This window comes from Strix uralensis, chromosome 15 (assembly GCF_047716275.1).
Source record: "Strix uralensis isolate ZFMK-TIS-50842 chromosome 15, bStrUra1, whole genome shotgun sequence".
Classification (NCBI taxonomy): domain Eukaryota; kingdom Metazoa; phylum Chordata; class Aves; order Strigiformes; family Strigidae; genus Strix; species Strix uralensis.
The window spans coordinates 16,008,058-16,031,732 of record NC_133986.1 but is presented as its reverse complement, the minus strand read 5'-3'; the positions used below and the strand labels follow the sequence as shown (position 1 = coordinate 16,031,732).

Sequence of the window (23,675 nt, the reverse complement as noted above, 5' to 3'; positions counted from 1 at the left end):
TGTCATCTGATATGTGCTTGCAGAATCTAGTAATGTGGAAAGTCCAGGCAAATGGCGATGTCTATAATATTCATATACCTGTGCCTTTTTTTTCTGAGTGTAAGCAGGTGTGTGTGTTCAGTTTATTCCTCAGAGGCAAAAGTACTCCTTTTCTCCCTTAAGAAATAGGGAGCACTTAATTTAGCTGTGTCAGCACTGAACTTTTTCCTCTGTCTTTTCCACCGAACAGCTGTATGCAGTGTTTTAAAGGACTTAAAAGTACAGAAGACATCCAGTGAAAGAAATAAATTAATGTGACAGTTACCATAATTGCCTTTTTTAAGCTCTAAACTGTATTGGCTAGTACGGTTTGATTTCCTGTGTTCTTTTCTGAACATCAGTGTTGAAATACTACTCATAAGATATTTTCTTATCTCTGCAGTAGAAACACATACTCAGTTTGAACTATTATCCTATATCACACCAATACTTTTGAATTGTTTCTTTGTAGTGACCATTGGTCTTCTCCAGATAGTATTTTAATAACTAATATCTTGTTGAAGTAAACAGATTATGACAGTAATACCTGCGCATGCTTTTTTCTCAGATTGTTAACTTGTGGGACAAAGCTCTTGCAACTCTGGACCCCGTCACATCCGCATCATGCGCCAGGGATGGCCAGTAAGAAAGGAAATATGGAAAGAATAGTATTGCAGGTTATATATAATTCTGACTTGATCTGACTATGTTTCATTTGAATAATATGACTTTAACTCTTACATGAGTGGTAGTAAATTAATTAATGTTTTGGGGTGAGTGTAAATATTGCTAAGTCATATTTGAAAGCCAGTATAGAATAGTGATTGCGAAGTGATGAGGGCAAAGAATGGAAAGCTGCTGTAAGTGTATACAAGTCACTGTTGAATCGTTATCTCGAAGTAAGAAATTGGAGATGCCTTGGAAGGACATGCTGTCAGTACTGGGAGAGAACATCTTTGAAAAGCAATCTACAGAAATGTATGCTGACATGGGAGTTGTCTAGACCCAAACAACAACAGAACATAAGCACCTCTCATTCTAAATTCAGAGTCCAAATTTTTCTCAGAAGAGAAGGCACCTTGTTAGGCATGGTTTAGCAATCCCAAAACATGGTCAGTACTGTTCTTAAGGACTTGCATCATCTCTTTCTTTTTTTTAGATTGACTTCCCATCCCATGCTTTTGATATTGAATATAAAATTCCTCAAGCTGCAAAGACTACTGTGCATCATTCCATAGAAACATTAGAAAAACCTTTGAGAGAACGTCTCCTTGCCATTCTCTCAAAGGATAACACTATTGGGTATGTTTGTCTCTTTCTAGCTATGTTCTCTTTGTACATGACAATTTGTGGCTGGGGTATGGAATGCTTATTTATTCTTAAATTTTTTTAATATGGTTCTAATATATTTTTGAAGACCTGTGGAGACTTAAACAAGAGTTTGAATTAAACTTGCAACATAATGGTGCTGACTTAATTTACTTGTGGTTTCCATGGCCGGTGTCATAATATTCTGCTGTCACAGCACTTGCCACCCTTTTGGCTGCCTGTTATATATGCCTATTCCTGCTTGGCGGTTCTTCACTTACAGGGAGCAGTGGCAGTTTCAGCAGTGGCTGTTGGTATGCCATGGAAGCTGTTCTGGCAGGCCTTCCCACTCATCTGCACCAAACTAACACTAACATTTTGGTTTATTTCAGATTATACTAAAACTTATTTTTGTTCTGCCCAAATTATAACTTTGAACAACTGTTTCCATAATGTTTGAGGCTTTATTTTGCTTCTTGTTTTGACTTCTGTGGAAGAAATAGCCATTTTAATTTCATTCCATTTTGTGTGTTAAATTATGTTTAAAAAATTTGTGTGAATTATGTGTGGTACTAAATCTGTATGTATACAATGAGTAGTAGCATTGGGGTTATTCAGGTGATGGTCTGTAATGTGTCTTATAAACTGAAATTAACTTTTATCTACAGGCTATCAAAAGAAGATAAAGAATTTTTGTGGGAGAAGAGGCATTATTGTCATAGTCATACTAGTAGCTTACCAAAAATACTGGTTAGTGCCCCTCACTGGGACTGGGCAAGTCTTCCAGAAATATATTCATTACTTCAGCAGTGGCCTCCTTTATCACCCTTAGCTGCACTGGAACTACTTGATTCAAAGTAAGGAAAACAATGTAAATAAGTTCTCTGTGTGTTGTGCATTAAATAACTTTTCAGTAGAAGATTCTGAATGGCGTTCTTCTGGAAAATATCGCTGAATTTCTTGTATCAAAAGCTAAATTTGTCTTAAAATTTTGAAGAACATGTGTTTGCTTTATTTATGTAGGTTTAACCAAGTCATGTAGTAAAAGAACAGCAATAGCAGTTAGGATTCTGAAATCTAATTTCCAGTGGGAGAGCAAGCTATACAGCCAAGCTATCAAGGCTGAAGTTTTGAGAGATAGCATGCTTGTCCTAAACATTCACATGTGTTTGCATCGTAGGTAGTGAAGGGCCTCAAACTTCTTGGTCCTTTATTGAGCCATTAAAGACTTTATATTCATTCTTTTGTATCTAGTTGATCCCAAAAAAGAAAAGACAAATCCTACGTGAACAGAATAAACTAAATGTGGATTTGTGGTGACTTTCTAGGTTTGCTGATCAGGAAGTACGAAATACAGCTGTGAACTGGATAGAGACATTAAGTGATGATGAGTTAACAGATTTCCTCCCTCAGTTTGTGCAGGTAGGACTTTCTGCCTACACTGAAGTTTGAACTTTTTTGCTCTTGAAAACACAAAGGAATTGCTGATTAATAGTAGCTGAACTACAACTGCAAGTCTCTATGCTTAACCTTAATGCGTGGTATGGAAAACAATTTGAGTAAATAATTCCTTTATGACTGTTCTATGGATTTGTGGTGGTTCTGTCTGTGCATTAGTTGTAAAATTACAGTCTTCATCTAAAATTAAATCCATTTTAATTTTCTTTGTATTTAGGCATTGAAGTATGAAACCTACCTTGACAGTGCTCTTGTCAAATTTCTTTTGGCTCGGGCGCTGGGAAGCATTCGAATAGCACACTACCTATATTGGTAAGATGTTCTTTGTTCCATTCTTCACGTAACATTGACTGTAAGACTAATATTGCCAGAAAAAAATATTAATTCTTAATATCACAGTTCATAACAATGTTATGATTGGAGAGTATACAATATGTAGATCCTGGTTTTGTCATGAAAAAACAGACAGTGTCTCTGAGGCACAAACTCCTTTCTTTTTATTTCCTATATATCAGTAACTTTGGATATATATAGTACTGATTCATTAAAATATTTGAATGTCTTAGTATTGTATTGTTTGCAGTATTTTCCTTAGGAAAATTTAACTTAAATCCTGTATTTCAGGCTTCTTAAGGATACGCTGTATGATACAAAGTTTGGTGTAAGGTATGAGCAAATTCTTGGAGCTTTTCTTTCAGTCTGTGGAAAAAGGTTGAGGGAAGAGCTCGAGAAGCAGACCAGACTGGTTCAGCTTTTTGGAATGGTAGCAGAAAGAGTAAAGCAAACAAGTGGATCTGCTCGTCAGGTGTGTATATATTTTTAATATTCTTTAGGAAGATTAGACTGAGTATACCCTGAAAACAATGCACTCTATTGCCTTTTTAGTCTAAGTTCAATAAAATGTTCTATATAATATATAGGAAGGTCTATGAATCTATTGCTCTGCATTTTAAAAAGATAATGGCTTAATGAGGTTGATGTATTTGTCAAATCTGATGTCATCTGAAATGTAAGATTGTGTGAGGTGATAGGGTAAGGAAGTAGAATGGTTTCTGTGTACAGTAAACTGGAATTGTATTTAAACCTATTATTGCTGAAGAATGATGCCATTATGCAGAAGAATGGGATATCTGTTTATATGCTAATAATATGAACTTACAGTTTGATAGAGTGGGATGCTATCATCTGGTTCAGTCAAAAAAAAACCCCAGAATCCTACAAATCTGTGTGATATTAGTGTTGTACTGCTAGGCTTATGTATTTTTAATAGCTAAAACAGCAGTTATTTCTAGCATTCCTTTGACACTGAGGGGTTGAAACATTGGCTTCAGTTTAACTTTGTCCAGAAGTTTTCTGTAGATGCTCCAGTTAGGAAAATGTAAGCTGAGATTTTTTTTTTTGTCTGCAGGCTGCCTTGCAAAATGGTATGGAACGTGTGCAGTTATTTTTCTTGAAGAACAAATGCCGTTTGCCTCTCAACCCCAGTCTTGTGGCAAAAGAACTAAACATTAAGGTACTGCACATTCAGAGTTTCAAAACCTTTTGAAAAATTACATATAGGCAAAGCTTTTACAAGTTGAGAAAATATCAGTTGAAGTACTTGAAGGCTCTTTAGACTGAGGGGGAGAGTTTTGATTAAAAATTCTGATTGAACAAGGCAATGAAATTAGCTGAGCAAAGAAAAAATTTATACAAATACTTGTGTAAAACCAGTGAAGGTACTTGTATTTTAAAAAAAATCTGTAATACCTTCCTATTTCTTCAGACCCCGTCTCTCTTGAGACCCAACTATTCTGGCTACAGTAAAGCAGGGGACTATTCAAAGTGTATGAAGAAGACTTCTTCACAGTAGTAATCAAAAGAGAAAATTGAGCAAGGCTATAAAGTTCAAACAATGAGTAGAAACTGTGAAATAGGTGAATACCTGTTACTGCTTGTGTCCAAGAGATGCACCGAATCCAGGGAGGCAGACAGTAGCTCTAGTTTATTGTGAAGGTCCAGCAAGTAATAATGTAGGAGAAGCAGGTAAATTATTTTTCCAGAACTCTGCAAGATTTGGCAATATCTGCTCAACCACAGTCTTGATGATATAATCATGCTTGACTGAGAACCTAAAGGTCTGTGAACACTGGATTTAATCCTGTGTGGAGAGACTTGCTTTCCTTCTCTACTGTACTTGAAAGCAGATAAATGAGAAAATGCTGTGAAACTTGCAAATACCCATTTTTTAATATCTTCTAGGTTTCAGAAAAAGCTGCTGATAAAATATTTATCCTTGTTTTATTCACTCTTCCCTTCAAAATGTATAAAACATCACTGTGTAGCACTGTTGGCTTTTGTACAAGAATTCAACAAATAACAGCCAAAGGGCTCTTTATTCAAGGGAAACACATATTCACCACAATCGCAATGTTAGAAGTCTGAATAGGCACATTGTGTGTCAAACCTGCTTGTTGTCAGAATATCTTGTTTTCTGGGCTAGCAGGAGTAGTCCTTTTTAAGTATTAACACTAAATCTACTTGTAGGCATGTTCGTTCTTCAGCTCCAATGCAGTACCACTGAAAGTTGCACTGATAAATGCAGACCCTCTGGGAGAAGAAATTAATGTGATGTTTAAGGTAGGTCTTACATGCGTGTTGGAGAAAAAACGTTGAATGATAATCATTATTGGTATCAATTAACTTTAGGGTAGATCAGTAAGCTTAGTTATTTTGTGAGTTTGTTGCTGTGTATCTAGAAACCAATGTCTGAACAGGCTGTAAAATGTGAAAGTAAGTCTACTTCATGTGAAAGCTGAAATGCAGCCTATTTCTCTTCTTAAGTGCATAGCTATGAGGAAGTAAGTAGCATAATGTATCACTTCCTAGAAATGTAAAGCAATTACAATCTGTGAAGTTTAGTTTTGCTGAAAGCATATGATGTCTCTAACTTTTATTTTTTCATTTAAGGTTGGAGAAGACTTGCGACAAGATATGTTGGCTTTACAAATGATTAAGATTATGGATAAGATCTGGCTGCAGGAGGGACTGGATCTACGGATGGTTATCTTCAAGTGTCTGTCAACTGGAAAAGACAGAGGTGCAAAACCAGATGCTGCCTATAATTTTTGCTCCTCCAATTCAATTTCTTGTCACACTGATAGTGAAAATTTCTGTGCAGCGACACAGAAACAGTGGAAGGCCAGAAGCCCTCCATGCAAGGAACTTCAGTACTCAAGAGTACAGCAAGTTAACTTGTTCTGAATTTCCTGAAGGCTGAGTTGCGTTTAAACGTGTTTCTTCTCTTGAGTCCTGACGTTGTGTTGTCAATGAACAGCAGTACAAACAAGTAAATATAATGATAGAAGCTAAGGTTTCTCTCGATGCCCTTAATGCCACACAAGAAAATAATGGTGCCATAGCAATCCTGATTCTGAAAGTTTAGTTATGGTGAAAGAAAGTATTCAAGTCAAAACTGAAATTCTAAAGTATTTGGAATCTGTTGCAGTTGGTTCGGGGAGTGTCATTCACGTACTGAAACTTGCAAAAAGAAGAAGAATTTAAAACACACACCACACACACTATCCCCCAGAATTAGTGTCATATGCTGGTATAAGTTCCTTGGAAATACGAGGCTGTCTTTCACATTTGAAACTAGGTCACAGAACTCTTAAGTTTGAATGTAAATACCACCCTGCACCTCGAACATGCTTTTTGCTAGTTTTCAGTAATTCTCTAGAGCTAGCCAACAGGAACCACAAGATCTTTAAGAGGATAAACAATAACTTAAATATTTCTTCAGTCAGATGCTAGAACAGCTTGATGAAAACCCTTAAATACATGGAAATGTTGAAAGTTTAGGCTGGCAAAATAAGCAAAAAGCTTCTATTTATGTAAGACCTGTTTTTTAGAGAAACAGGTGCCTTTTCTTCCTACTTTGAACAATGACTGGATTGCACGGCATGTTACTTTTTTTTATCGCTGCTAATATTAGTATTCCTAAAGTACTTGAAGAATTAAAGTGAAAAATAAAAATGGATGTAAATTACGGATTTGCCTTTAGTAGCTCTTGCCAAGGTAGAAACAAAATTCAGTTAATCAAATAAATATTTTCCATTTATGATTTAGCTATACAAGTATTTTTAGTAAATGGTATCTCCACAATAAGGCCACATGTAAAGCCCACAACCTTATTTCTGGAGCAACGGTCTGGTCTGTTTCAATGCTTGACAGCCATTAAAGTTACTGAAGTGTCAGTGTATCTGAAGTGTCAGCATCAAAATATTTTGCAGTTACTGCTTATAGTTCAATACTAGTTTATGTAGTAGAAAGTAATTATTCACAGTGTAATTTATATATGCATTCTAGCAACCGTGACTAATTGTAGTAAAGTAAGCCTAAGTTGGATTGCTACATGTGTTTCATGGTATGCTTTGTAATAGAGTCAGCAGAAGAGCTTAGTGCACTATTTTTACATCTCGCTGGGGTTTGAAGGAAGCTGTTCTAGGATTATAAAATCCATTGTCGTCAAGAAGGATTCTACTGAATTATAAAAATGCAGTATAATTTAAGGACATGGTTAAATACACTTTGTTGTATTTTTGTTTTATATAAAGGCATGGTAGAGCTTGTTCCTGCTTCAGATACACTTAGGAAAATTCAAGTGGAATATGGAGTGACAGGTTCTTTTAAAGACAAGCCTCTGGCAGAATGGTTGAGAAAGTATAATCCTACAGAGGAGGAGTATGAAAAGGTAACTTTTTTTCAGTGTTGTTCTCTTCTGAAGATCTTTTAAAAGGGAGAAATACCATCTTATGAAAGAATGAAATTCTTTTTCCAGATCTTCCAGTGAAATTTTTGGTTTATATCTTTAGGAAACTTAACTTTTTCCTATACTTGAAGAAGAGCAAATAAAAATCCCTTATAACTAAAAAGGATCCAGATGAATTCTTACGATTCACATCAGGAGGTTTTTATTGGATACAGAAAAAATGTATTTCATATTTAAGATAGGGAGGAATGGTGGCTGCTCTTAATTGTGTTATAAAAGCAGTGGTTTCTTCTCATATAAGCACATGGGATTCAAAAAAAGACATTTTTCTTTTGGCTACAACGCTGTTACAACACATTGGAAAAATAAGCCTTGTACCCTTTTCTCTATTAACGTATTTATTTCCTTTTGTGATTTGTCTTCAACTCCTCTTTTCTCTTGTATTTTTTTAAAAACCAAATATTTTTTCTGGGAAGTGTGATATCTAGAGATACTTGCGAAGCTATCTGCTTGAGTGCTGTTTTGGAAAAAAGCAAATTTTAGGGCCCGTCTTATCTGCCTTGGATTTACCCTTGTCAAGATTGACTGTTGAATGCATGAACAGTGTTTTTCCACTGATACTTGTTCTCAATTCACTTTTTTTCTCTCCTTCCCAGGCTTCAGAAAACTTCATTTACTCTTGTGCAGGATGCTGTGTAGCTACTTACGTATTGGGAATTTGTGACCGCCACAATGATAACATCATGCTCCGAAACACAGGGCATATGTTTCACATTGACTTTGGAAAATTTTTGGGTCATGCGCAAATGTTTGGTAGCTTTAAAAGGTATTTTCTGTAGCTGAGCGATGTAGAGAGTGAAGTGATGTTTAGTATATCTTTTATAAGCGTTATAATTCTAAGCATTAACTCTTAAATTCCTGTTATCTGCTGTTCTCATTATGAAGCCAATATCTTCCCATTGAACCACAGAGTTTCCAGAATGCATTCAAACATAACTGTACAGAATTAATTTTGAAAAGGTTCTGGCTTCCTGTTTTCATATTCTGATGTCTGGAGCTGTTCTAAGTCAAAGCACATAGGCCTAGCTTTCAAACAAAATTACTGTTCCTAGCTACTGGTAGATTGAAATAAGGAATTTGGTCTCCTAAACATCATTTAACTTCAGTGCTTGCAAACCTTATTCGTTCCTTAAGAGATTTGTGGTATACATACTGGGCAAATCTCAATGGCACTTTCTTTACAATAGTTATGGAAGCCAAGTGTTTTGGTACAGGAAAATATTCATATAACTCTTTATTGATATTTGGGAGCCTTCTATCTAACACAAATATTGGTGTCCTACTTTTCCAGGAATATTGGATAAAACTGTAGTGTAGCTTCACCCTTTTAGCTATATTCATGCAATTATGTATTGCGTGCTTGTTCGGTAAACTTTATCAATGAATGAGAAATTGAGTGCCAGAACCTCTATGTCATCTGAATGTATGAGTGTGAAACACAAATGAGAACAGACTCTGGCTCATAAAAACAGTAGTGAATGTCAATATTATAGAAGAGTGAACAGCAGGTTTGCATTTACTACTCCTCTCTGTAGGGGAAGATAATCGATATCCAGGACAAAGGAGTTATGTTTTAGTCAGGTGATAATATAGTCATTACCTTTGTTTTGGTGTGTTATGGCTTCCAGAAATGAGGGATGGAAGGCATTGTAAGGTAACCTGTCCTCCAGGTGTTGCTCCAGGAGATCTGCTGTAGGGCCAGTACCATGTGAATGTGCTGGGAATCTGAGAGAGCACTAAGCAGCTGAACCCACCCCAAAAAAGTAAAATGGCATTAATGGATTATTTAGTATCACCGCCTTGGGGTGGAAGGGAGGAGGAAGCACATGACAAAGTGAATAGACTTTATAATGAACTTAGGAATTCTGTTCTTTTTGAACAGGGATCGAGCTCCTTTTGTGCTAACATCGGATATGGCTTATGTCATTAATGGTGGTGAAAAACCCACTATTCGCTTTCAGTTGTTCGTGGATCTCTGTTGTCAAGCATACAATCTGATAAGAAAACATGCAAATCTCTTCCTTAACCTACTTTCATTGGTAATCATTTTATTAAATTCAATTGAAACTTGATAGATCGCTCATGTAGGATTTTATTAAATGCTATGCTTTTTATGCATGCCTTTAAAAGTCAGAAACATCAGAAGTACTTTTTAGGAAGGTTGTATCTGGATTTTTCTTTTAAGCTTTTTTTACTACCTATCTATTTCCTGTGAATTTAAAATTAAGATGATACCCTAATTTACACTGCAAAGTGTTTTAATGGCTTTTAGCTCAGCAGAAATGGTGAAGGGAGTAACTGCTGATTGTAAGTAATTGTTGGCTATTGCTGTTACCATTTAGCAAGTTAGTGCAGCTTCAGATGAATTTGGTGTAAGAGTTTTAATCATTTCAATGTAAAATTGTATTAGTTTTATTGCATTAAAGCTGTAAATTCCTGCAGATGCTTTCTTCTGGGTTGCCAGAACTAAGTGGGGTTCAGGACTTGAAGTATGTCCAGGATGCTCTCCAGCCCCAAACAACAGATGCAGAAGCTACCATTTTCTTCACAAGGTACTGGATAAGTGAAAACTAGCATCATCCTCTTAATGGGAGCTTTCTGCTGTGAAAAAATGTACTAAAGACCTTCACAAACATGTCTGTAGAATAGTTACACCGTACAATTGTAAAATATCGGTTAACCAATGAACTATAGAAATAAGATCAGTTTTAGATAAGATTAATGCTTGTGCTAAAATATTTTGCCTTTAAGAGAAACTTTTTGCATAAATTTTGTTTGAAATACTGTTCAGCTGTTTGAGACTTGCATTTTAAATGGATCCTAAATTGCTTAATAGCAGTGTGTATGATGGGAACCTTGTAATGCATGTAAAGAAGTTCTCTGTCAAGAAGTGCTTTTGCACACTGGGGAGGGCGGGATGATGTTCCAGTGCAGCGAGTAGGGGGGTGTGTATATAGTGTAACTAAGTTGTTGCTATGTGTTACAAAATGTGTTATTGTACTTCATTTTAAATATATGGGGGAAACTGCAGTAGCATGCATGTAACTTTTTTACCAACTCTGGAAAGGCTTCACTTGGATAACAACCTGTTCCAAAGCTTGGATACTGAACCTTCTATTAAATGCTGATACGTTCTTTTATGTAGCCCATTGTTCACTTTCAGTTTAAAAACTGTTTCTCTGTTAGTAAGAAATTGGTTTTTATTTTTCTTAGACTTAAGTCTGATTCATTAACAGAACTACCTTTGTGCATTCTGACGTGTGCTCTATTATTTGACTTTTTTTTTTTTTTCCCTAGGTTGATTGAATCCAGTCTGGGAAGTGTTGCCACCAAGTTTAATTTCTTTATTCACAATTTGGCTCAGCTGCGTTTCTCAGGTCTACCTTCTAATGATGAACCCATCCTCTCATTTTCTGCTAAAACATACTCTCTTAAACAAGATGGCCGAATCAAACAAGTCTCTGTGTTTACATATCAGAAGCGATATAACCCAGACAAACATTATGTAAGTATGTGGAATCTGTTTCCACTCAGTGAAGATACTGTGCATTTTCTTCCAACAAGATAGTCGTCATCTTGCTATAAGTTCAGTACTTAATCGTGGAGAAGTAGTCCAGGGGAAGCTTGTCTTGTTTAGCCTTAAGTAGCTAGCTTTGAGGTAGACGACTAGGTTCCATTTATTGACAGAGATTTAGTAAATACAGCTATAGATAGTTACTTATTCAGTAGGGCACTAATGTCAGATTTAGGATGACCTGTAGAGTTTTCTGAAGTCTGACTGCATTGACTATAATGGGAGCCCAGAAACCGACACCAGTGTTGACACCTAAAACTAAGCCCCACTGTGGATGACTTGAAAGTAAAAACAAAATCCATAATTGAAATCTAGATGGGAATGGGTTTGCTTGCTTGCTTCCTGGAGAAGAACAGAGTTGTATTGCCTCTGGCTGGACTGGAGTTGCCTATCTTCATAGCAGCCCACACAGTGCTGTGTTTTGGGTGTTTAACTAAAACTGTTGGCTAGAGCACCATTGGTTTGGCTGTTGAACAGTGCTTCTGCAGTGTCAAGGATTTCTCTTTTTCTTCCACTTTACCCCTGTCTCCCCACTGCAGTGAGTAGGCTGTGGGTGAGCAAGGAGTTGGGAAGGGACACAATGGGGACAGCTGACCCAAACTGGCCAAAGAGATACTCCATAGCATATAATGTCATGCTCAGCAATAAAAACTGGGGGGAGAGGAGGAAAGTCGGGGTGGGAGGATGTTGTCTTCCAGGGTGGCTGTTGCTTGGGGACGGGCTGGGCATGGGTCTGTTTGTGGGAGGTGGTGAGAGATTGTGTTTGCGTCACCTCCCCTCCCTAGGACTGTCTTTATCTCAACCCACGAGTCTTCTTGCATTTGCTCTTATTCTCTCCTCTGTCCAACCGGTGAGGGGGTGGGAGTGAGCAAGCAGCTGTGTGGGTGCATAGCTGCTGGCCAGGGTAAACCAACCACAGGAGTACAGATCGGTATTTTTAGCATCCAATAATAGTCTTCAAAATGAAGACACTTCTTGAAAAGAATCTAGAAGGAAGCAGAAAGGGCAGAAGTAGTGTTGGTGGAGATGATTTTTAAAAATGGGGATTTGAGTCATGTTTACGTGCTTATGTAGCCGCCTTCTGTAAAATGGCTCCTTCCTGAATAGAAGTCATAAAGTCAAACGCTTTCTGGTTTTGTTCTGACCTTCCATTTAAGTTGTACTTACTCCTTTTAAGTAAAAGCATCATTCCCTGTATTAATGCACCTACACTCCTAGTCAGTCTTACTAGAGGCAGCAAGCATTACAATTTGTCCTCAGGACTTTGATAGACTTGGGTTACGCTTTAAGACTTGTATTAATATTTGATTCCTATGCAGAAGTGCAACCATCTTAAGTTTATTTTTTTTACTTCTCTACTGCTGTTTGCTGGCCTAGAGTAGGCAGCTCAAGTTAAATCTTCCTCAAGTTGTTTAAAAAGTGACCTATACTGATAAATGCTAATGTACATCTCTTTTCCACGTTGTATTTGCTGTAAATATCTTAATCTGGTAAGACACCAGCTAGGGAATGTAGAACAGAGCTAAATAACACTAGAAGTGAAGAAGAGCTTGGTACTGAATCACTACATTATAAACGTATTTGAGTGCTCCTGGTGTAAGCCAAAACAGCCTCTTATCTTCCAGGAAGCTGTTAAGATGATGTAGTCTCCTTCTTGTTTAGATTCTTAAACCTCTTCCCAGTTGCATGTTTTTTAAATACACATTTAACTCATCTGCCCATAAAATGAGTCCACTGAATTTAATTTTCTGAGCAGTTTCTCAGCCTTCATTTTCCTTTCATAATAATGTGAATAACTGCATCCTGGGACTGAACCCCCAGTTTTTTAAAAAATTCCTTTTGTATAATGCAGTACACTTGCATCTGCCCACCAATTTATCACTTTAAAAGTGGAATCATTTAGAATCTTGAGAGATTTAGATTGAAAAAATTTAGGTATTAGTTTCCTTCATAGTCCACACCTGAAAAGTGTGTGGTAGATCTGGCCCAACAGATACATATCTTAGACATAATCCAGCACTGATGTGTTAAAATTCTGTACATGTAGTATGAACTTACAATGAGGCTTAAAAGGGAGGATGTGTACAGCTTAGCCTTAACTACCTTTATCCCCCTGTCAGATGTGGATCTACATTACAGGAAGATCATGTGATGTTACTTTGCATTATAGTAGGGCTATTTATAATTCAAACTACTGTAAAATGTAAATGCTGTTACTGGGATACGTATGCAGGAGAAGAATTACCATAGTAGAAAGAGTTAATTGTTAAGAAGATTGTATTGTTAAGTCAGTTCTATAATATTGTCACTACTTTTATCTTTCTGGTTTTGTGTTTTGGACAGATCTATGTAGTGAGAGTTTTGAGAGAAGGGCAAGTTGAGCCAACATTTGTCTTCCGAACATTTGATGAGTTCCAGGAGCTCCACAACAAACTTGGCATTCTCTTTCCTCTTTGGAAGTTACCAGGGTATGTTCCTAACTCATCATTATTACAATGGAAGCAACGAAACTGCTCCCAGCTGGGTGGAGGAAGAAATAGCTTGAAATGGAGACCAAACTGCTAAGGGGCAAACTAGACCTCAGAGTTGGCAATTAAGGGAGAAAACCTTTGTCTCTAGGTTTTAAGGGGGAGAGACAGAGGAGCAGTTCAGTGGCTTTAGTCTGTGTGTCGTATTGCTTATAAAAATTCCCTATAAACCTTTCCTTGCCTGTCTATAATGTCCTTACCTATTAGCATGCTGTGTTTCCACTCGTGATTGACATCAAAAAATGGATGTCAGCCCTTCAGGATGGAAATGACAATGAAATCTAACTTACTTCAGAGAGGTTAACTGAAAACTCTATTTTGTTCTGCCCTTGTAGCTTTCCTAATAAGATGGTTCTGGGACGAACACACATAAAAGATGTAGCAGCTAAAAGAAAAGTGGAGCTCAACAGCTACATACAGAGTCTGATGAACAGTTCTTCAGAGGTGGCAGAAGTGAGTTCAAATAACTTAAGAAAATCCAGTGCAAGTTTTCACATTTTGGTGCTTGTTAACACTTAAACTGATATGCAACGTTTTTTCCAAATTTAGTGTGATCTTGTTTATACTTTTTTCCATCCATTACTTCGTGATGACAAAGTGGAAGGAATAGATGGAATAGCCAGACCTACAGGTAGGTAATGTTTTTGGGGGGTGCTTATAAATTGGGTGATTATAGTATGACACCTTTGCAGTGTGATTTTTTTTTTTCTTCTTTTTAAATATTTTCTAATTAACTGTAGTTTTGCCCCATTGAAAACTTTGCATCACTGTCTTTCCAAATGTGCCTGCATACAGTTTCAAGGAAGTAAAAACATAACAAAAATTGCAGCAATGTATGTGATCACTTGGGCTTGCTTATGGCTTGACTAAATTATTCAAGTTTTTACTCTAAACCTCTAAGTTGCTTCATAGAAGATAATGCAAAAATCTTTATAACCTGTGGCATTGCCTTCTTATTAGGGAACTAGAAATAAAATCAGAAACTGAACTTTGTCTAAGGCTTGTATTTTTTCCTCCATATATAGTAAGTCACTGTAGTACTGATGAAAATGTACAAATATTAGAGGAAATTGTCTGATTTTTCAGATGCAAGTCCATCAAGTCCTACCTCAGGCAAAGTGGGAGGAGAAGTGAAACTATCCATATCATATAGAAATAGCACTCTATTTATCATGGTGATGCACATTAAAGACCTGGTAAGTAGAGATACTGAGCTCACTGCCAAAAACTATTTCCATATTGTCAGTTACCACCTTGACTTAGTTTGATGCAGGAATGGTGGAACTCTCTCTTTCCCTCCAAATTTCTAACTGCCAACTTAATTAACTGGTGCTTTTGGTTAGCTTAATTGCAAAGTCTAGATGCTTGAAAATATATTCAAATAGGCATGCACTAACTTGTTTTCTGACTTGTTTTTGGATTGTAGGTTACAGAAGATGGTGCAGATCCAAATCCCTATGTAAAAACTTACTTACTTCCAGATACGCACAAAACATCCAAACGCAAAACCAAAATCTCCCGGAAGACAAGAAATCCAACTTTCAATGAAATGGCAAGTTAAAATTTATGTATTTACTCCCTATGGTTTGCTATTGTCTCTTATTCAAAGCAGTAATTAAAATGTTGTCTTAAAAAAAAAGTTCTGCGAAGATACATAAAAAGAAAAGTAACTTGTTTGAAAAACTTTGTGCTCTGTTTAAAAACAAACAAAAAGCCCAAAGCAACTGAGGAGGTAAATGTACAAGTAAGCAGAAATTTCTCAGACTGACTCTGAGGAGCGATGGGGAGAAGGAAAGAAATCTTAAAACTAAAGATTCACCTGCCCTGGATCCACTGGTTTATAATATGGAGAAGAATTAATTCAGAAGTCTTGGCATTTAAACAGTCCTTCTGTCTAAAAACACTGGTCCTTATAAACACTTAACATTGGAGCACAAAATAAAGTATGTCTGTACTTCAGCCCATCTTCTGAGAAACAGACATACTGGATGGTCATAATGTGCAGTTAAGACATCTGTGAGTGGCTAGACAGTCAGAAGAAAGGGCAATCTGTAACTTCATTTGGATAACCAAAAATTTCTTGACTTCTTACCTTCTAGCTTGTGTACAGTGGATATAGCATGGAGACTCTGAAACAGAGAGAACTTCAGCTAAGTGTGCTCAGTGCAGAATCGTTACGTGAGAACTTTTTCTTGGGTGGAATTACACTCTCACTAAAGGACTTCAACTTGAGCAAGGAGACTGTTAACTGGTATCGCCTAACTGCTGTACCTTATCTGTGAGCTCATTTCTACACCTGAGTAAGACCGGAACAATTGTATTTGCTTGTGCTTGGTGCATCTTCCTACTTGAAGATAACTTGTACATCTTAAAACAAGAGACTCTGCATTTCAACAGATATGTTGGACCAATGTTTATGTAGCCTAATTTGGACGATTTCTAGAAAACCTGGTTTATGCTTATGTGATGCTATCAAAGCATCATTGTAAATGTTTAAGAGTTGCAGGTAGAGGAAGGGGTTTTTAAACCATCCTTGAAAGTGAGATGAACAGTTTGACCATGCTGGTTGGTTAAACCATAACTTAATCATTAGGCCTGTGGATAGAGTGCATATTTGCTTTTAATTTGTTACCTGTGTTGTGTCATCCATGGCATGATGCTGGAGAACATCAAAGAAATGACATATTTTAGGACTACATTCCCACTAGACATCACAGAAGCAGTGACGGGTAACATTTTGGTGGCTTCACAGACACCTGTAGAAATGAAGGTTGAAGGGCTGGAAAAATTTCTTAGCGTTGCATTTAATCCCAGATTGATGCTTCTCTGAGAGTTACTGGAGTGAGTGCCAATAATGGAAGTTGTAAATAATGGTGCCTTATAATTCAAATGCTTCTCTTTTACCTCATATCTGGTATTTAAATATGTATACATGATAACTTCTAGCTCCTTAAAAAGGGGAAATGTTCTCATATTTGATACCTTGCAGGTCCTACTGGAAGTCTTCCTGAGATGTGTTACTTACAAATAACATCAGTCATACTGATCTTCATAGTTAGTGCAACTTATATACATTTTTTCTACCCCATCTTCTGCCCATGATTTCCAAAATTTGAATGAAGACTGGTGAATGTGGTGCTGTAGGAAATGTGCCCAGCTTCTCGGTGTTTTGAAATGTCTTAATTTCTAGGACTTTTAAATACCGCCGTGAATAAATGTGGAACAGATTCAAACACTAAATCCAAAGTGGCATTTGCACTGTACCTTCAGGTGGCCTCTAGTTAAAAAGCACAACTGCTGGGTGAATTGCAGGCCAGAAATGAGGTGCATTAATGGAGCTTTGAGAGAGAAACTTGGTCACTTTTTTTTTTTTAACAGTTCACAGTAACACTGTTTCTTACTTCCAGTAAGAATTAATTCCCCTGAAAATACTTCATTCTAAGGAATATTAGATTTTAACTATACTGTGACAGTGAAATACAAATGTCTCTCATGTTAATACCACTGGTTACTTAATTAGGTGTTTCTGTAGTACAGGTGTAGCCTTTTTATTCACCTTACTCGGTGTTTAGGATGATCTTGTTCTGTCTAAACAAATCTATAAAGTTGCGCACTTTTCTTGAATCGGGACAGACTATCACCACTGACTGTGACTAGAGCAAAATTTTAAAGTAAAATATGCAACTATAAACAAAGACACAATACCGAGAAAGCCCTTCTGTATACCCAACACTAAAAACCTATTTCATAATCTGATTTTCCTTCCCCTGCTACTGACCAATCTCCCTTCAATACAGAAGAGAGAAGTAAACTTGAATCTCCTGGTGCCTAAAAGTATTCATGGTCCAATTTTGTAGGAATTATTACAATTAAAAAGCTGAGAATATCTTGAATGTTAGAAACTGGGTTAATACTAATGGGCGCTAACAAATCCCAGTTTTATTAGGCATCTTCTGCATATTTTTTGTTTAGTATATAGCCTGTAAATAATAAACTATATAACTAACTAGATATTTCCTGCTCACTTGATGCTTTTGAGACTTACTCCATTCCATCATTAGAATCACAAGTCACTTAAACACAGGAAAGTAGACTACTGTTTTTGTGAAACGTTCCATTGTGAAATAAAATAAAAGCAATATGTACTGCCTTTTTTGCAGTTTGCTATTAAAGCACAGTGTCTTACAGCACAAAATACAAATAAACTAAAATCATTTAAAAAGATTTGCAGTTTTAACAGTTGTCTGGACTCTGAAAAAAATGTGTAGTACTGTATTATTGTTAGCACGTGTCCTGACTTCTGGTTTAATCTTCTTCACAGCTTAACTCATTTTGTGCCTTTCCCTTCCTTTTCAAAATAGTCACTGGCTGAAGCTTTTTACGGTCATGGATTTTGTCTGTGGGATCTGGCCTTGACCTCTCCTCACCTGTAGAGGAACAGCCCTAAGCTTGCCCCTCTTTGCACTATTCTCAATTAAGAAAAAAGTGATTGTTGCAATAAGACTTTAATGTACTACATCCAAAAAAAGATGGATGTGAAAATATTCAGTTGGGGTGAAATTTACCAGTACACTAAGTAGCTTGAAAACGTAGTTTTAACAGCTTTTTATATCTCGTTTAATGAAAAGAAAAAAATCATTTATGCAATGTATGACCTGCAGCCAGAAATATAATTGTCTGTACCGACCTTGTTTGGGTATTTCAGAGTAACAGCTTGCGCTAAGACCTCTTCCTTTTCTCTATTAACCTAGGACTTTGCACTGAACTTTTTATTACTGCCTTTTTACGACCTACAGCTCCCTGTCTCTGGAAGCATGTGCGATCTTTGACTGCAGCGTTCCTCTATTTTTACACGGAGGGTTGTGTAGGAATCCCCGTCACCTGCCTTAACGCCAGGGCTCTCCCTCGGGCCCGCCGCCTCCCTGTGACTGAGCGAGTGCTGCAGGCGGTGGGAGGCGCGGAGAGCAGTTTGCCTCCCCTTGTCTGTATGTCTGTAAGAACCAAATACTTTAATTAAACGAGCTCGTTAATAAAGATGTACAATATTGCCCTCCGGCCTGCCCGTACCGAACGGGTTAAATGTGACTCCGTAACTGTCCTGTAAGTACATTAAACTCTATGCTGGGAAAAAAAAGCCATCAGCGTGCTGCTCTTCTGTCCGCCGGGGCGGGGCCGGGGCCGCGCCGGTAGCCGCCCTGAGGGCGGGCGCGGCCCGCGCGCGGCCCCGCCTCAGCCCGCCGAGGGGCCGCCGGGGCGGGGCGCGAGGCCGCGGTGCAAGCCGGGCCCTCGGCTGGGGGCGCGCGCAGCGCGGCCGCGGAGCCACTGATTGGCTGGCGGGCGTGGGGCGGGGCTAGGCGTGGCCCCGCCCTTTCCTGCGGAAGCGGGGCGGGAAGGGACGCCCCCTCGCGCTGCTCCTTCTTCTCTGCCGCCGCCATCATGGGTCGCATGCACGCTCCCGGGTAAGCGGCAGCTGCGGGGCCGGCGCTGCCGTATGGGGTGGCTGGCGGCTGTGGCGACAGCTAAAAGGGCGCAGCGGGCAGATGTGGGAGCAGGAAGGCTGTGCGGGAGCAGTGCGGCGGGTGGGGGAGAGGCCGGCGGCTGAGGGGATATGGCGGCAGGGTGGGGAAGGGCTCGGGCTGGCGCTGAGGTGCGGGTTCCCTTGGCCGGCCCTGGGCAGGGACTGACGCCGGTTCCCGTTCCCGGCGCTGTCCGGGTGCAGCCTGTGCTCGTGGCGGCCCTGTCTCCGGGCGAGGAGGGAGGCTGGGCCGCCGCGGGCCTCGGCTCTGCGCGCTGGATGCGGCCCTGCAGGAAGCGCTTGTAGCAGGCCGCCGGGTGGCGGGTCAGGGCGGCAGGCGAGCTCGTCCGGCTCCGCTTAGCGTGTGATCTGCTTCTTCCCCACAGGAAGGGCTTGTCCCAGTCAGCCTTGCCCTACAGACGCAGTGTGCCTACGGTAAGTGGCTTCCCGCCCCGTGCGCCCTTCGGCGGGCCCAGGCGGCTGCCGTGTGGCGTTCGGCGCAGGGTCCAGTTCCCCCAGTGCAGCTCAGCGGTGCCCAGGAGAAGAAACAAAACGAAGAGAACTGCGATATTTTGTGTCACCGTTTTTAAATTATGGCCTGATAAAATGCTACCTTAGCCTATGGTGTTAGAATGCTGAGGAAGCAAGTATGGTTTCCTAGCTAAGTGATTTGTTGAGCAAAAAAGGTCTCTTTTCTTCTTTGTACCTCTCTTTAAGTGCTACTTCAATTACTTTTAGTTTGTATGATGAGAATTCCTAGAGATTAAATTACTCTCTTCATGCTCGAGTTTGGCCTTTACCATTGTGGAATAAACTGGCTTTTTTCTAAACTATTTACGACAGTAATTTGCTGGTCAGAGCACTAACTTAAGTAATATCAACATGCCCTTGGTTCATTCAACGCACTTACTATGTCTTGAAAGATCTGTTGGCAGAAAGATTAATTTGTGGTGCATGTGAAAAAGCAGGTGCTGAAAAACACTTAAACAAACATGAAATTAAAGCCCAAAATGTGAAAATAAAGAGATACAGTTTGAAGTGAGATAATGTGACGCTGCTTGAAGTACTGCTGGTGGTTAAACGGTTTAATAATGATTAGGATGCTCAAATGCTACAGTTGGTTTAAAAAACCCTGTGGGTTTTTTTGCTTAGTTTATTTTGTATTCTGTTGTGAATTGTAATCTACAGAACACTTCCAAATATATTTTGCTGTGGTTTTCTATTTCATACTGTGACAGTATTAAAAAGGGAAAAAAAAAAGCTAGGTTTTGTAGCTTATTGAAAGAGTGAGGACTGCCTAGCTTGTTGGTGGTGTCTTTGCCTTAATAATCATGGAAGCAATGGCTCTGTCAGCACAGTTCAACATAGAACTGTGCCTTTTCTGTTACTTCTAAGTAGATCCATTTGTTTCATTTTTTAATTAGTTTGTGTACTTATAGTCTGATTTTCACTGATCTCTGTAGGTGCTTTACAGAGAGATGGCTAAATGGTTCTCAATTTTGTGTTTCTGTCAAAGGCCCAATTAAAAGAGTTCCCAATGGCAGTCTGTAAGTTTGTATTCATGCTTCCATTGTGGCTGTTCAAGATGATAAAGCAGCTGGTTAGAGGCTGTATGGGGTGTTTTAAACAGAGACTTTCTTCCTTCACCCCTGCCTTTCCCCTACCATATTTCACTAGCACTATAGGTTCATAGTATGTAAAAAAGTTTCTATGTCATTAAAAGTACAATTTTAGTTCTTGATTTTCAAGCATTACAAAGCATCTATTTCTACCACTTATAAAAAGCATTCGTATAGCTAGCCTGTGCTTTTGTATTAAGCAGTGTTCATCAGATTTTATTTTTTTGTTTGATTTTCTTTAGTGGCTGAAACTTACTTCTGATGATGTCAAGGAACAGATCTACAAGCTGGCTAAAAAAGGCCTGACTCCCTCGCAGATTGGTAAGGCTTATGAATCGCTCCTAAATGGAGTTTAGTTATGGTCATGAGCTATGCGGTGTATTTAGGTGCTATGTGAATGTTGAGTTGGTTTTTTTTTAATTATGATCCTGAGAGTATTAATGATCCCTGTGGTACAGTACTTTTTAGAGTAAAGATATCTATGACATCTTTCTTAACCATAGAGAAAAGGCTGATTGAATACCTAGTTTTAATGAGTACTGTTGAAAATTTCCCAATATTGTAGCACTTAATGTGTTACCTGCCTAAATGTGATGAGTGGGTTAGCTGTCTGTTAAGTGCTATCTGATAAAGTGTTTCAGCTTCTGTAAGTTATCTTTTGCTCACTCATTGTCTACCATTTGTTCACAGTTTCCACCAGAAAGGTTTTTGATTTAGAGGAGACCTTTTTTGGATATCTTGTAACTATAAGGTTGATTTCGTAAGATTGGTTTAAGGTTTTTCTTTTCAGTGTGAGATACAAATGTTTGTTTCAGGTGTGATCCTGAGGGATTCCCATGGTGTTGCCCAGGTTCGCTTTGTTACTGGCAACAAAATCTTGAGAATCCTTAAATCGAAGGGACTGGCCCCAGACCTTCCAGAGGATCTTTATCACTTGATCAAGAAAGCTGTTGCTGTTCGCAAGCATCTTGAGAGAAACAGAAAGGTGAGTGCTAATTTAAGTAGGTAAGTCTCTATATTTGTTTTTTCAAATAATACAGTTGTGTACTTACAACTTGACAAAGCAAAGACTTAGTGTGCTTCCTGTTAGCCACCCCCTTTTGAGTAAACTCAGGTGTTTGGAGAGGCCTTTTGATAATGGAAAATGGTCTTTGTCTGTGAAAAGGATCTTAAAAGCCTTGCTTAAACCACATATTCCTGGTCCTGGTCTGATTTTGCCAGATTCATCAGACTTTGGTAATGGGAATGTGGAGTTTGTAGCAGTAGCTGTGGATTTTTTACTTTGTTAAAGCCCATCTGAATTGAACATCATTGAGAAGTCAAAGTAGTGCTTGGTTGTAATATAACTTTCTTTTCAAGGATAAAGATGCCAAGTTCCGCCTGATTCTGATTGAAAGCAGAATCCATAGGTTGGCTCGCTACTACAAAACTAAGAGAGTGCTGCCGCCCAATTGGAAGTAGTAAGTCTTCTCTTACGTTACTATTTTCACTGAAGTCTTGTGGGTTTAGTAAACAATACGCTGAGGCCATTCAAAGGGTGAAGAGTCCAATATGATCAGGCATGTAGGTAAACCAGGCAGCAAAGAATAGGTATTTTCATAAATATTAACTGATAAATTAATGAAACTTATTGCTGGGTAAAATGACTCATAACACTTACAAAAAATAATTATTGCCTCAACAAATGAAGTCACTATCTACTAGGTAATTTTTACAACATTTTATACAAACCGCAGTCTTTGTTTTCACTTATACTTTTATGTTACTTTCAAAGTTTACTGAAAAATGGCTTAGTAGCTGTTGCAAAAATGAAAGTAATTTGTAGTTTTTCTCTAGGAAAGTTTAGCCAACATAGGAGAATTCCCATAGATGTTACGTCTAGCTTCTCTTTTTCTGAAAAGACTTAAATGCAGCTAGCCAGGTTTTGGAATATACAATATTCTGCTGTTATCCTAGTATTTGTATTTTAAAAGGAAGAGTGACATCTTTAAGCCAGAAAAACGGGTAGTGATTAAGCTTGGGACTGGTAGATGAAGCTTTAAACTGAAGTGGTGTTTTTGACACCTGGCTTGAAAAACTGCCTCTGCAATTAATATTTCTCTCTTTTTCTCTTTTTTTTTCTCTTTTTAGTGAATCATCAACAGCTTCTGCCCTGGTCGCATAAGAGCTGGCAATGACTTACTGAAAGAATAAATTTTCATTAACTAAGTTTGTGTTGTCTCTAAATGGTTGGTGTCATAGAAACTTCTGCTTGTTCAGGAAGCTGCATGTAAATGGAAAGGTTTCAGGGTGGAGCAGACGTGTGGCCCACGGTACCCAAGCTGGGCAGTAGTTGTTGCCATTTCAGACCAGCAGTGACCTGGTCATTCACAGCAAATGCATTTTATTCATGTGGGGCTGTGTCTCTCTGTGTCCTGCAGGAAGAGCTGTGGAAGAAAAGAATGACAGGAGAAAGAATTGGAAATTCAGAAAATGCAGAAAGGATTAGGCAGAAGGAGGGGGGAAAAAGGGAAACAAAATTGGAGAGGTTGATTAATTCATTGTAGGTAACGTGGATCTGTTCCATGTGCAGAAAGCTTCAGCAGACATCAACCAGTTCCTGACAGTTACTGTCATTTGTAAGTAATTTTAAGAATAATCTTTGAGATTTGGAAATACAGACAGCATCCTCAGGTGTTGTCTTTACTGAGGTCATTTTCCCTAAACCCAAAGGGCAGTAGCTTTTATAAAGTGTAGTAGCTGCTTTCTAGATCATAACCAGTGGAACCTGGTAACTTCTGGATTTAGTTTTGTAGAAAGAAAGGATTCCTCTGCCCTGGTTAGGAAGTTAAATATAGACTTGTGA

At 38.5% G+C, this 23,675-nt stretch overlaps 2 protein-coding genes across 6 annotated transcripts in view; both read left to right on the top strand.

Moving 5' to 3' along the window:
• The window catches only part of PIK3C2A (phosphatidylinositol-4-phosphate 3-kinase catalytic subunit type 2 alpha), a 73,574-nt gene extending 55,654 nt beyond the window's left edge, over window positions 1-17,920 (top strand). For all 5 annotated transcript variants that reach the window (XM_074884519.1, XM_074884522.1, XM_074884518.1 and 2 more), the window contains 20 exons: window positions 587-695; window positions 1,178-1,320; window positions 1,995-2,183; window positions 2,655-2,748; window positions 3,002-3,096; window positions 3,409-3,589; window positions 4,193-4,297; window positions 5,311-5,403; window positions 5,734-5,863; window positions 7,380-7,516; window positions 8,191-8,360; window positions 9,477-9,633; window positions 10,037-10,146; window positions 10,892-11,099; window positions 13,512-13,636; window positions 14,032-14,149; window positions 14,246-14,327; window positions 14,783-14,892; window positions 15,123-15,248; window positions 15,796-17,920. In XM_074884519.1, coding sequence (XP_074740620.1) covers window positions 587-695; window positions 1,178-1,320; window positions 1,995-2,183; window positions 2,655-2,748; window positions 3,002-3,096; window positions 3,409-3,589; window positions 4,193-4,297; window positions 5,311-5,403; window positions 5,734-5,863; window positions 7,380-7,516; window positions 8,191-8,360; window positions 9,477-9,633; window positions 10,037-10,146; window positions 10,892-11,099; window positions 13,512-13,636; window positions 14,032-14,149; window positions 14,246-14,327; window positions 14,783-14,892; window positions 15,123-15,248; window positions 15,796-15,978 — 2,665 coding nt within the window. In that variant the 3' untranslated portion in view covers window positions 15,979-17,920. The remainder of the gene's footprint in view (window positions 1-586; window positions 696-1,177; window positions 1,321-1,994; window positions 2,184-2,654; window positions 2,749-3,001; window positions 3,097-3,408; window positions 3,590-4,192; window positions 4,298-5,310; window positions 5,404-5,733; window positions 5,864-7,379; window positions 7,517-8,190; window positions 8,361-9,476; window positions 9,634-10,036; window positions 10,147-10,891; window positions 11,100-13,511; window positions 13,637-14,031; window positions 14,150-14,245; window positions 14,328-14,782; window positions 14,893-15,122; window positions 15,249-15,795) is intronic.
• A 1,142-nt stretch (window positions 17,921-19,062) lies between these two features.
• On the top strand, window positions 19,063-23,038 carry RPS13 (ribosomal protein S13). Its single transcript, XM_074884885.1, has 6 exons — window positions 19,063-19,155; window positions 19,598-19,646; window positions 21,073-21,151; window positions 21,646-21,815; window positions 22,190-22,290; window positions 22,961-23,038. Exons 1-6 carry the CDS (start codon window positions 19,133-19,135, stop codon window positions 22,992-22,994), a joined length of 456 nt encoding a protein of 151 aa, XP_074740986.1. The 5' UTR covers window positions 19,063-19,132; the 3' UTR covers window positions 22,995-23,038.
• The last annotated feature ends 637 nt before the right edge of the window (window positions 23,039-23,675 follow it).

Excerpts from the sequence above, each read along its gene's own strand:
- RPS13 (XM_074884885.1), top strand. The coding sequence starts at position 19,133 with ATGGGTCGCATGCACGCTCCCGG. Across the intron at positions 21,152-21,645 it reads CCTGACTCCCTCGCAGATTG|GTGTGATCCTGAGGGATTCC; the intron begins GTAAGGCTTATG and ends TGTTTGTTTCAG. Across the intron at positions 22,291-22,960 it reads CTGCCGCCCAATTGGAAGTA|TGAATCATCAACAGCTTCTG; the intron begins GTAAGTCTTCTC and ends TTCTCTTTTTAG.